Raw genomic sequence first — 13,115 nt, forward strand, 5'->3', positions numbered from 1 at the left:
GTGCTGGAGCCCAGTGTGTCAGGCAATACAGATGGAAAACGGTCAAGCACAAGCTGCTGATTGTTTTTCAACACAGGTGTCAAAACTCAAGGCCCGGGGCCAGATCCGGCCCGCGACATCATTTTATGTGGCACGTGAAGGCAAATAATGTGTGTTGACTTGACATGTTTCTTTTTCTTCACAACATATCGTCGCTGTCCTGTGAAAGTCACTTATGTCCAATTCTGGAACATTTTTTAATTTTTACGTTATTGTGATGTCTGCAACGCGGAAACACCATTTATGTAAAAATAAGAAAAATGAAAAAACTGGAGATAAGTGTTTTTCACATGACAGCTATGGTATGAGATATTGCAAGCATGTATTACCAATTCCTCCATTGAAATACATTGAAAAATAGTTGAACAAACTATTTACTGGCTTCTGATTTCAAAACTAGTTCCCCATCAATTTGTTGTGTATATGTGGTAAGGCGATCATATATTTATATGGGTTCACAGTCGTAACGGCCCTCCGAGGGGCACCATAACTATAATGTGGCCCGCGACAAAAATGAGTTTGACACCCCTGGTTTATAACATAGGCTGTAGAGTTCTGCGATATGACGATATATATTGGCAAGACGCTAGAAGACACTTTTTATCGCACCACTTTGTTCCCATAGTCATTTACAACAAACAATAAGAACGGCAAAGTAAACTTGTTTGATGGTCAAAAAAAAGTTTTTGCACTTACCTTGCTTGTTCCATACAGCTGCCTCTAGATGGCAGACTGAACAACTCATGGAAAAGTGACTCATGATACGTAGTCATCATACATTACAACCTTACGGTCCAAAAATAACAGTCAATGTAAATTGATAAATAATAAGGGTGTGTGATGCAAATAACGGTTAGTACTACTTTGGGAAGTAATTAACTAACAACATTAAACCTGTAATTATTAACAAAAAAAGGGTATCATGGCATGCTGGGTCCTCCTTCAACCTACACGAGGCTGGAAGCAAGCGGTTCCAAGTATTTTCGCCTGTTATCAACCAATTTCAGCGTCAAATCATATTGATATAATCAAGATTTTGTTAAAAATGTTAGTGTGTGTGTGTGTGTGTATATATATATATATATATATATATATATATATATATATATATATATATATATTAGCATCACGAAATAGATTTTTTTCTCATTGACTAAGCTCAGTTTGATCAGTTATTTAATTAATTTCTGATGTCAAAAGGTACATGGAATTTATAATGCTTTTAAAACTTCAAGTTAAAAGTTGCGATGCTTGTGGTGTGTGTGTCTGACTTTAAAGTTTGTGTAATTACCAAATGTTATTTCGATCATTTCAGTCATGAGAACGTTTCAAACCGTTTCATGTCTGATCACAGCTAATGGTATTTGGGACGGGTAGCTCTAGATGTTCAACTAGACTAAGGGGCTCATGTCAAGTCCTTTTCCCAACTGGGTGAAATGATTCCAGAGGCGAAGGAATGAAAATGCCAAGTTGACCATTTGGCATCTTCTGATGCCCACAAGGACGTTGAAACAAAAGTGATTGGTGTGGTGCGCTCCGTTGTCCCATCTTTAACGATGTGTACCTTCTAAATCTGCAGCCCGCCGACTGTCGGATACTGATAGAGAAGCTGAAAGCATGCAGTGATGATCAACTGCTCGTTGAACTACAGCACATCAAGACCTGGAATATTGGCAAGGTAAGTCTCAAGCACTCGTTTCTTTAGAAAGGGCAAGGCCCAACTCGAGTTGCTTTCCATGAATGGCACAGAGTGGCTACGTTTTGATAGAAACGGGTAGAATTTGTTTCACTTTAACAACCGCACTGGAGTCAAAGGTTGCGCAGCTCATTCTTGTCTTTGCTTGATAGTGCGAGTTGTACCACTGGGTGGATCTGCTGGACCGCTTCGATGGCATTCTGTGCGATGCAGGCCAGACAGTGGAGAATATGTCATGGCTGCTGGTGTGTGACCGGCCAGACAACAGCCAGCTCAAAGCCCTGCTTTTGGCAGTGCTCAACTTCACAGCTTTGCTCATTGAGTACAGCTTCTCCAGGCACCTTTACAGCTCCATAGAGGTAGGGAAGGTTTGCTTTGGCCGGAATTTTTTTTACTGAATCGTATGAAAAAGCGAAAGCAATTTTTCGATCGGAAAAAATGCAATCAATCCGTCTGGAATTATCATTTTAAGCACCATTATGGTTTTAAATACACTAATCTGTTTGAAATAAATGTAAATGATTCTTGAAGTGGATAAATGGACATTTTACCCACTTTTGTCTTTCATTGAAGACTCTTGATACCGTCTGAAAGGTTGTGATTTGGGGCGATGTTTGTAGGTCATGTTTATCGCCTTTTTCAAATGGTTGGCACGCTACAATTTCTGCTGTGTACATTTTAAAGGGTTCAACAGCTGGCAAGGCGTATACCACAATTCAAGCTTTTATTAACAGCTCAATGCAATAAACACTCTTGGTCTGCTCGACACCACTGTCAAAGGTCCGGCCTTTGTAAGAAAAGCACGGCGGTTTGGTCATGGTTTAACCGCACTCTTTTGGACCCCAATGTGGCTTATTTAGCAGTATTGACTATGACTACTAAATAAGCACCGATGGGGCCAAAGTGTGGTGACTGACTACAAAGCTGAGGAGCACACTATGCAGATAGGAGAGGAAGACATAATTACGACCGAACACATAAATACTTTTGGAGACTTGGAAACATTCTACATGATCGGGGATGAATAAAAGACTTACTTAAATGATCTACAATCGTTTCGGTGAGTTTAAAGTTATCTTACCGTAACTTTCTTGTATGCTACATGTAGCATCGTAGCTCGGTGGAAATGATGTGTACTAAGCGCACAATTTCCCCCCAAAATGCGACTTGTACTCCAGTGCGACTTATGTTTTTTTCCTCTTTATAATGCATTTTATGGCTGGTGCGACTTGTACTCCAGAGCGATGTATAGTCCGGAAAATACGGTACTCAGTTGAATTATTTTTATATTATGAAAATATGAGAAATGTGTATTTGATAGAAAACATTTTGTCACTGACTGTGAGTAGAATACCTGTCAACTCTTAACTTTTTTTAGTACTGAACTGAGTTATGAAAACATGATCAAAATGTATTTAATACATCCATCCATCCATTATCTGTACCGCTTCTCCTCACAAGGGTCGCGGGGCGTGCTGGAGCCTATCCCAGCTGTCTTTGGGCAGTAGGCGGGGGACACCCTGAACTGGTTGCCAGCCAATCGCAGGGCACACAGAGACAAACATCCGCACTCACAATCACACCTAGGGGCAATTTAGAGTATCCAATCAACTTACAATGCATGTTTTTTGGAATGTGGGAGGAAACCGGAGTGCCCGGAGAAAACCCACGCAGGCACGGGGAGAACATGCAAACTCCACACAGGGAGGCCGGAGCCGGGATCGAACCCACCACCTCTGAACTGTGAGGCGGACGTGCTAACCAGTCGACCGCCGTATTTAATACAAAGAATTTTAATTTCTTGATCATTTTCAGTTTGATAGTTTACATATCCTTTTCACTTCTATACTGTATATATTGTGATGGATCGTAGCTTCCAATGTAGTAATCACTTACTCGTTATTGTGGACAAAAGTCTAGCCAATGTCTTACAGCCAGATAAGCTGTCATTCCCACACCAACAGCACCCTTCACGTATCATGCACGTCACAATAACTAATAATTTGATCATCTGTTCCTCCTTTACAGCACTTAACAACCTTGCTGGCGTCATGTGACATGCAAGTGGTCCTGTCTGTGCTGAACCTCCTCTATGTGTTCAGCAAGCGATCAAACTACATCACAAGACTAGGATCTGACAAAAGAACACCTCTCCTGGCGCGTCTGCAACATCTGGCTGAGGTGGCGTAATTGTTTTGTTTTTTTTTTGCTAGGATGATTTTTTGATTTCCCTTGAATGCAAAAGTCGCATTTTCTTCTCTCTTTTTGTGCTCTTCCATAGAGCTGGGGAGGAAAGGAAAATGGCTTTGGCCTAGCTGAGTGCTGCAGGGATCTCCTCATGACGGTAAGATAATGCTGTTTTATGATTCTGCCTTAATAAATAAACTCTGTTTTGTTAAACTGCAATATAAACTGCCTTGACCAGAAGTACCCTCCCAGCGCCACCACACTGCACTTTGAGTTTTATGCCGAACCGGCTCCTGAGGTCAAAGTGGAGAGGAAGGTAAGGTTCTTTGCAATATGATAAAAGGAATGTCAAAGATACCTTTGTCTATTTCAAGTGTTTCTCTAAATGCGTATCTCCAACAGACGAGCAGTAACACACTACACTATATTCACATTGAGCAGCTCGACAAGGTATGCAATGCTTGAATTGCAGCATCAGCACAGGAGTGATAATGTACTTCATTTTAAACATGATACCCCCCCCCCCCCTTTCAGATTTCAGACAGTCCATCTGAGATCATGGAGTCGCTCACAGTCATGTACAACATACCTAAAGACAAGCAGACGCTGCTTTTCACACACATTCGTCTGGCTCATGGCTTTTCAAATCACAAAAAGAGGCTGCAGGCCGTGCAGGCCAGACTGCATGCCATCTCGATACTGGGTGGGTTGAAACTCATCACTTCACATTAACAACAACCGTGTGCACGTGCCTCAATTTCTAAAAGCTATGTTTGTCTTTGTTTTTGTGTATTCAGTGTATTCAAATGCACTTGGCGAGTCCACCAATAGTATTCTGTATAACGGCTTGATAGAGGAGCTGGTGGATGTATTGCAGATTACAGACAAACAGCTTGTGGTAAGTGACGGATGACTGAATGGTACACAGTGGTGCCTTAATATTCGAATTCAATTCCGTATTTCAAATCAAATTGCCTAAGTCAGGTCACTCGTATCTCAAGGCAGCACTGTATTGCCAAAGTCAACTCAAACATTATCTTTACACTGTTTTAGGTTTGGCCCCGCTCATCTAAACAAGACATTCTAATTGAATATTCCATTTGTGGAATATGAATTAACCAGAAAAAGCCACCTGTTTTTATCCAGCTCAGTAGGCGGCCATTTTGCCACTTGTCAATTGAAAATGATGTCACAGTTGCTTGTGAGGTTAGCGTGCAAATGTCACATGACCAAGCTCAGGAAATATTGGTCGATCCCTGAGCAACTGTGATGTCATTTTCAGTCGACAGCAATGACACCCCCCCCCCCAGAGATGGATAAAAACGGGTAGGTTTTGCTGCTTAAGTCATATTACACAAATGCAATATTAATCAGAATACCTTATTCAGACTAGTGGGGCGCATAGAACTTTTTTTTTTTTTTTTTTTTAGGCTTTAGTTTGAAATAAACTCTTTGCACTGCAGGATATCAAGGCGGCATCTCTGCGCACTTTAACCTCCATTGTCCATTTGGAGAGAACGCCCAAGCTTTCCAACATCATTGATTGCACCGGCACTGCCTCCTACCACGGCTTCTTGCCAGTGTTGGTGCGCAACTGTATACAGGCAATGATTGGTGAGTGGCCTTTTTGCTAGCAGTTGGACTGACACCTGATACTCAGGAGTCTTTCTTTTGAACCTCTCGTTCCCAGATCCGCTGATGGAACCTTACCCACATCAGTTTGCCACTGCACTCTTTTCCTTCCTCTATCATTTGGCCAGCTATGATGCTGGGGGCGAAGCCCTTGTCTCATGTGGAATGATGGAAGCCCTCTTGAAGGTATACCGCCATCTCTTATCAAAGCGGTTCCCTTTTTCGACTCTATGGTGTTACTTTGCAGGTGATCAAATTTCTAGGAGATGAGCAGGACCAGATCACTTTTGTTACGAGAGCGGTTCGGGTCGTGGACCTCATCACCAACCTTGACATGGCTGCCTTCCAGTCACACAGCGGCCTTTCTATTTTCATCTGCAGGCTAGAGGTGGAGTCCCACGCGTCTGACATGTAGAAAGAATCATTGAAATGTAAATATCCATACTTAAGCATTTCCTTCTCCGGCATTTGACACACGTAGCATGAGGTGGACCTGTCGAGGAAAGAGTGCCCGTTTGTCATTAAGCCAAAGATTCGAAGGCCAAGGCCTGCTGTGGAGTCTGAAGACATGGACACAGACATGGAGAGTAAGTCTGCTGAACTGAACCACTTTCCATATTGGTATCGATGATTTCGATGACATTTCACATAAATATGGTTACGTGAAACAGCGTCTGAGGTTGCCATGGAAAGCAGCCCTGGGCCATCAACGTCTTCTACTTCCAGACCGGAAGTGGAGCAGAGAGCACTGAGCAGCACTGCAAACACGCCCCGAGCAGGTAGACACACACACGGTACATTGTAATACAGTACATTATAATACAACACAACGCAACGCACACGCTTTTGAAATAATTGAACTATCTGTGTGACCTTTTCTGCAGGCATGCAGTGTATTCCCCAAAGGGCAGCTCTGTTAAAGTCGATGCTGAATTTTCTGAAGAAAGCCATCCAAGACCCTGCCTTCTCTGATGGCATCCGCCATGGTGAGTCATCCTCTTTATTCACAACCACACATCAAGGGAGCCTACAGCTCCGCCGAAGACTATTGCACGCAGTTTCTGTGGTCACTTTTTTCTTTTTTCTTACAAGTCATGGATGGATCCTTGCCTACCTCACTCAAGCACATCATCAGTAATGCAGAATACTATGGACCCTCGCTGTTCCTTCTTGGTGAGTTCTTTTTGGCGCTTGCGAAGATGTTTTATGATGACAGCCTTTTAGAATCTCCTAAACTTGTGTAGGCATTTTGCTGCTGCTTGTGTTTTCAAACGATAATAATGCTCTTTTTCTTTTCTCCTGTTCCTTTGGCTTTGTAGCAACCGAGGTTGTGACGGTGTTTGTGTTCCAGGAGCCATCTCTGCTTTCCTCCCTGCAGGACAATGGTCTCACTGATGTTATGCTCCATGCCCTTCTCATCAAAGACGTGAGTTTTTTCCGACTTACTTTGATACGTTCAAAATGGGTAAAAAAAAAAACAAACAAAAAAACACAAAACTTTGTTGTCAGCTAGGTTTGGCTCAAGCCAACTTAAAAGGTGCTCAAAGTAGGTGGGAGCACATTGTCTTTGTGAGTGCATGCGATTGTAAAGAGATGGGCTTTTAATGTGTTCCTAATCCTTCGCTTGAATTAGGTTCCTGCTACTCGTGAGGTCTTGGGATCTCTCCCTAACGTGTTCAGTGCCTTGTGCCTGAATGCCCGAGGCCTCCTGTCCTTCGTTCGGTGTCAGCCCTTTGAGCGCCTCTTCAAAGTGCTCCTGTCCCCCGACTACCTACCTGCCATGCGACGGCGACGCAGTTCTGACCCATTGGGTCAGTTGTGCTTTGGTGCTTTTTGCTTTGGGTGCCTTTGTACAGGGCCAGCTCGAGTGATACCTTTGTCTCGCTCTACAGGAGACACTGCATCAAATTTGGGAAGTGCGGTAGATGAGTTGATGAGACACCAGCCAACTTTGAAGACAGATGCCACGACTGCAATCATTAAGGTAGTTTTGAAGCTGTAAGACCCCTTTGTCAAATCGTTGTGGCGATACATTCTGACGGAAGCTGTCTTGCTGTTTTAGTTATTGGAGGAGATATGCAATTTGGGCCGAGCTCCCGAGTATGTCTGCCAGAAACCGTCTATCCAGAAAGCTGATGGCACTGTGGCTGTGCCACCAGCACGCTCCAGCCATGCTGCCGAAGAGGCTTCAAGTGAGGATGAAGAGGAAGAGGAGGCCCTCCACACATTTAGCCAGCAGCAGGGGGAAGCCGAGAGCAACAGACAGTCAGTGCCACTTGAATTGTATGACACTGGGTTTATATCACAACTGAGCATCAGCTCTGATGTACACTTTGGATGAATGGTTTAAGATACACTTTGAACTTACTCTGATGTCACTCTTCATCATTTTAACGCGTACCTTCTTTCAGGGTGGTGGGAACGGAGGAGCGGATACCTATTCCTTTAATGGATTACATTTTGAATGTGGTGAGTGTTGAGTCTTTTGTTGAATCTTTTTAACTGTTGCAAAACCATTACTGACGTGTTGTGAGTCTATTTTCTAGATGAAGTTTGTGGAATCCATACTTAGCAACAATACGACAGATGACCACTGTCAGGAGTTTGTGAACCAGAAGGGCCTGCTGCCGCTGGTCTCCATTCTGGGCTTACCCAACCTGCCCATAGATTTCCCCACCTCAGCAGCCTGCCAAGCTGTTGCTGGTGTGTGCAAGTCCATTTTGGTGAGTAGAATTTTACTTATTTTAGTCATCAGAGCAGCATCCAACAATTGAACTATTTCAACTGGCATCCTGAGCACACTTCCTGTTTTCATTCCGTTTCGGAAGACGCTCTCGCACGAGCCTAAAGTACTCCAGGAGGGATTGTGCCAACTCGACACTATTCTGACATCTCTGGAGCCCCTACATCGGCCAATCGAGGTTCCCGGCGGATCTGTTCTTCTGAGGGAGCTGGCTAATGCCGGCCATGTTACTGACGCCACGCTGTCGGCTCGTGCCACGCCACTGCTACATGCGCTTACTGCCGCGCATGCCTACATCCTGATGTTTGTCCACACGTGTCGCGTAGGACAGGTAAATGCCGACTGCCCTCCCCTACACCCACGCCAATCTGTTCAGCTGTTGCAATAGGAAAATATCGCTGCGAATGATGTTTTGATTTTGTCTTGGTCGTTCTTTGAATTTTTCTATTTTTCAACAGAGTGAGATCAGGGCAATCTCAGTCAATCAGTGGGGATCCCAATTGGGTTTGACTGTTCTCAACAAGCTCAGTCAGCTCTACTGTTCACTGGTATGGGAGAGTACGGTTCTCCTCTCCCTTTGCACTCCTAACAGGTATAATTGCAATTAATTACCTCCTCCATTGTATCACCCTCCTAACTCTTTTGTCTTTATTTAATAGTCTGCCTCCAGGCTGTGAGTTTGGACAAGCGGACATGCAGAAACTCTTACCCAAAGAGGAGAAACCCTCTAATAGTGCTGCAACGACCACAACCCCCAGCTCCAGGAGAACAGGTAACATAGTCGTTTAATTCGGCTACAATCAAATTCTTGTCTGCATCTGAGAAGCACTCTTTGTCATCTGCTTTAATCAATAGAGTCTGAGGTGGTAGAGCCTTCCAGTGGTGGACTGTTGGAGGGCATGGGTTTAGATGGCGACAGCTTGGCTCCCATGGAGACAGACGAACCCACCTCAACAGACCCTAAGGCCAAGTCCAAGCTCACCCCAGCAATGGCCACACGCATTAAACAAATAAAACCCCTCCTCTCTGGTGAGTTCATCACGTTTTGTATCAAAAGGCTTCTCAACAGATTGAGCTTTATTGCAACGAGCCCCGTATGCAACGTTTCGCTGACGTCTTGACTGTCTTCAGCATCATCTCGGTTGGGGAGGGCGCTTGCTGAACTTTTCGGCCTGCTGGTCAAGTTGTGTGTCGGATCCCCGGTGCGCCAACGCCGTTCCCACCATGCAACAAGCACTGGCACGACACCCACGCCTGCTGCCCGAGCCACTGCTTCTGCTCTTACAAAGCTCCTCACCAAGGGTCTGAGTTGGCAGCCCCCACCCTATACTCCCACCCCTCGCTTCAGGTCAGACTTTGTTGCACCAATTATCGAGCTTCACAAGTGGGCACTGGGAGTGTTGCACATATGTCGTCTTGTGCTCTGCACCTCACAGGCTGACTTTCTTCATCTGCTCCGTTGGCTTCACATCCCCTATGTTGTTTGATGAGAGGAAGTACCCGTACCACCTCATGCTGCAAAAGTTTTTCTGCTCTGGTGGACATGATGCCTTATTTGAGTAAGATATTGGAGCAAACGGCTCCGAACTTGATTGTATTATTTTCGCATATAACAGAATTTTATCGATTTATTTATTTTTTTTGTAGGACATTCAACTGGGCCCTGTCAATGGGTGGAAAGGTTCCCGTGTCTGAGGGTCTAGAGCATACGGAGTTACCAGATGGGACAGGAGAGTTCCTGGATGCTTGGTTGATGCTGGTGGAGAAGATGGTAAATCCGAGCACTGTGCTGGACTCGCCACATTCCCTGCCAGCAAAGATGCCTGGGGTCACACCAACCACGCCCCAGTTCAGTGCACTTCGTTTCCTCATTGTAACCCAGAAGGTAAGTTTTCTTTAGCTGTGAAATGCAAGGTAGTCCAATTTCAACGTCAGGTTAAAGCTGCGCCGTCTTGTATATATACCCTTTGCATTGGTAATTGAAAAACACTTCATGTCAGTGCTGTGCAACTTAACTCGCCCTTGTAAATGCACATTTATTAACACCAAATTTTTTGGTGGCAGCACGGTGACCGACCACTGAGCACATATGCCTCACAGTTCAGAGGCTGAGGTTTTTAATCAGGGATACGGCCTTTACGTGTCCTCCAAGAGGCAGTGCCTAACCGCACGGAATGTCCCCTTTGTACACTTGCTATTCAAATATGCATACCAACAACGTCATCACTGACCCAGGGCGGTATAAGGCACAGTGTCACTAGGGGGTCAGTCCCTCTTCTCGCGTGCCGTTTGCATCTGTGGGTACTCCGGTTTCCACCCACATATCAAAAACATACAAAGGTCGGTTAATTGAAGAATGTACATTGTCCGTAGGTTTGAGCGTTGATAGTTGATTGTTTATTTGTGCCCTGTGATTGGCTGGCCCTGCCTGTCGCCGTAGGCCCCTTCCATGGTAGCGGAGCTAGGGAGGGGGCTGTTGTACTTGATGAACAAGTCCAGCCATGCTTCCCTGTGCTCCTTGGTGAAGAGGGACCAGTAGAGGGCTTCCCGCTGGGACTTCCAGTCCAGTCCAGTCCTGGATGCTGGACTTTACGGCACGGCAGTAGAGCAGAGAGCGCACGACAGACAACTTTTCATTATGAAAGCCAGCAGGCTACTGATATGACGCAGCGTAGTCACTCTGAAATTTCTATACTGCGGACGGGGCTAATGCGCCAATGTGTGCCGCAAAGCATCATTTGTCGTGCCGAAGGTCATCTTAGCGTCTTTGGTTACTTTCCATCAGTTGTCAGCCCGCCAGCGAAACGGGAGTCCGTCAGTGACGGACTGATGGACTTTCCGTCGCTGACGCGCTGCCCACCGCTGGATACTACTGCTCTTAAAGAAACGTGGCTACGACTGCTCGTGATGATATGGGGGAGAACATGCAAACCCCACACAGGAAGGCTGGAGACTGGATTTTAACCCATGACCTCCGCATTGTGAAGTGGATGTGCCAACCAATCATCTACCACTTTATCATCGGTTGTCATCAGATATTGTCGTGCAACTCACTAAAATGACTCTGGATAATATGTAGAATTTTTGTTGTCGTTTGTTTTGTATCCAAAGTGTAAAGGCCTAGATAGACCAATACGACGGCCAACTGTGACCGACGTAAGCGTCGGGCCGACTGTCGGCACGTCGTGCTGGCAAAATACATCGCAACGACAGACAGCAACATACCTTCTGTGCATGCGTGAGATGTAATACACCTCTATACCATTGGCCGCGATAGCCACTCTTACTCGCTTCCTAACGGGATCCGATGTTACGACTGTGTTCGCTCCATCAATCAGATGGCGCAATCCGACGCCTCCACACTTATCGACATCCTACGTCGGATTGGTCTGTCTAGCACTTAAATCTGCAATATGGTGACAACCATGATGTTGATAAAGTCTCTTTTTTTAGGCTGCATTCAGCTGCATTCGCAGCCTGTGGAACAGGAAGCCGCTGAAAGTTTATGGAGGCAGGATGGCTGAGTCCATGCTGGCCATCCTTTGCCACATCCTGCGGGGGGAGCCAGTTATCCAGGAGCGCCTGGCCAAGGAGAGAGAGGGCACAGCACGTCCAGATGATGAGGGCACTCATCCTTCTTCTTCTACTCTGGGACCAAGTGGAGCCCCAGGTGTAGCTGCAATCAGCGGAGAGACGCCTGCAGCCACGGCACCGACTGCTGGAGTGCCAGCTGGAGGATCAGCTGAGGAGTCGACCAATTCCACTCCAAGACGGGACCCCCAGGTCAACCAGGCGCAGCTTACACAGGTATGTCAAATTTTATTTTTCAGGCCCTTTGAGTCTGCATGCAAATCCACATTTGAAAATCAAATCTTGAGTTAGTATGGTCATTTTGAGCCATTATATGCATTTCGGCTCCCTCTTGTATTTTATTTGTTATTGTTTGTTTTGTTTGTGAATGTTTTTTCATGTTGGGAAATAAAAGTAATGTTTTTTTTGCTTTCAGCTGATGGATATGGGTTTCTCAAGAGAGCATGCCATGGAGGCCCTATTGAACACCAGTACCATGGAGCAAGCCACAGAATATCTTCTGACCCACCCTCCTCCTCACCTTGGGGGAGCAGTAAGGGTAATGTTTAGACGCACGCGATTAGCATACACTCTTGAAATAATCATCTCTCAAACTAAGGCCACTGGCAATGTTGATCGTTATTGGTCTAGGATCTTTCCATGTCTGAAGAGGACCAAATGATGAGGGCAATTGCTATGTCACTTGGCCAGGAGGTCAGCATGGAGCAACGTTCCGACTCCCCTGAGGTGCTCCTTTCTCGCTGCTCATGAACCTGACCATTGGCTGGAGGATGAAATGTCATGAATGAATAGACAAAAGAGACGAGTTGCTGATTGAACGATCTCTTAGGAAGCCGCACGTCGGCGCGAGGAGGAGGACAGGAGAGCCAGGGAGCGAGCAGAGGAGGAGGAGGCACGCTGCTTGGAGCGCTTCATGGAGGCTGAGCCGCTGGACCCGCAGGAACTGCACGCCTTCACAGACTCGATGCTCCCTGGCTGCTTCCACCTTCTGGACGAGCTGCCTGACACGGTCTACCGGCTCTGTGACCTGCTGATGACGGCCATCAAGAGGAGCGGCCCTGAGTACAGAGACCTCATCCTTGGCCAGGTCGTCGACCAGGTCAGTGATTTCAACCTTCATGATTTCTCACACTTGTAAATGTATTTAGTACTTCCACCTCGGTGTTGCTGAGTACTTTCAAGTATCCAGACTGTCATAGAGGGAAGTGAGACTTTTTTTAGAATCTG

At 45.6% G+C, this 13,115-nt stretch overlaps 1 protein-coding gene across 10 annotated transcripts in view; it reads left to right on the forward strand.

Moving 5' to 3' along the window:
• Positions 1-13,115, forward strand: part of huwe1 (HECT, UBA and WWE domain containing E3 ubiquitin protein ligase 1) — a 55,218-nt gene that overhangs the window by 16,405 nt on the left and 25,698 nt on the right. For 7 of the 10 annotated variants that reach the window (XM_086042186.1, XM_086042201.1, XM_086042191.1 and 4 more), the window contains 32 exons: positions 1,619-1,717; positions 1,888-2,094; positions 3,764-3,916; positions 4,017-4,079; positions 4,161-4,238; positions 4,325-4,372; positions 4,457-4,625; positions 4,720-4,820; positions 5,386-5,536; positions 5,613-5,740; positions 5,802-5,942; positions 6,036-6,141; positions 6,226-6,333; positions 6,439-6,540; positions 6,647-6,727; positions 6,874-6,980; positions 7,188-7,365; positions 7,447-7,538; positions 7,617-7,837; positions 7,966-8,023; positions 8,101-8,277; positions 8,383-8,628; positions 8,756-8,889; positions 8,957-9,069; positions 9,153-9,326; positions 9,429-9,645; positions 9,734-9,856; positions 9,945-10,182; positions 11,751-12,104; positions 12,304-12,426; positions 12,519-12,614; positions 12,718-12,987. In XM_086042186.1, the coding sequence (XP_085898312.1) occupies positions 1,619-1,717; positions 1,888-2,094; positions 3,764-3,916; positions 4,017-4,079; positions 4,161-4,238; positions 4,325-4,372; positions 4,457-4,625; positions 4,720-4,820; positions 5,386-5,536; positions 5,613-5,740; positions 5,802-5,942; positions 6,036-6,141; positions 6,226-6,333; positions 6,439-6,540; positions 6,647-6,727; positions 6,874-6,980; positions 7,188-7,365; positions 7,447-7,538; positions 7,617-7,837; positions 7,966-8,023; positions 8,101-8,277; positions 8,383-8,628; positions 8,756-8,889; positions 8,957-9,069; positions 9,153-9,326; positions 9,429-9,645; positions 9,734-9,856; positions 9,945-10,182; positions 11,751-12,104; positions 12,304-12,426; positions 12,519-12,614; positions 12,718-12,987 (4,656 nt within the window). The remainder of the gene's footprint in view (positions 1-1,618; positions 1,718-1,887; positions 2,095-3,763; positions 3,917-4,016; positions 4,080-4,160; positions 4,239-4,324; positions 4,373-4,456; positions 4,626-4,719; positions 4,821-5,385; positions 5,537-5,612; positions 5,741-5,801; positions 5,943-6,035; positions 6,142-6,225; positions 6,334-6,438; positions 6,541-6,646; positions 6,728-6,873; positions 6,981-7,187; positions 7,366-7,446; positions 7,539-7,616; positions 7,838-7,965; positions 8,024-8,100; positions 8,278-8,382; positions 8,629-8,755; positions 8,890-8,956; positions 9,070-9,152; positions 9,327-9,428; positions 9,646-9,733; positions 9,857-9,944; positions 10,183-11,750; positions 12,105-12,303; positions 12,427-12,518; positions 12,615-12,717; positions 12,988-13,115) is intronic. The other 3 variants (XM_086042148.1, XM_086042167.1, XM_086042139.1) reach the window with 2 other exon arrangements.

This window comes from Filicampus tigris, chromosome 1 (assembly GCF_054856515.1).
Source record: "Filicampus tigris isolate MCC_2025a chromosome 1, RoL_Ftig_1.0, whole genome shotgun sequence".
In the NCBI taxonomy this organism is placed as follows: Eukaryota; Metazoa; Chordata; class Actinopteri; order Syngnathiformes; family Syngnathidae; genus Filicampus; species Filicampus tigris.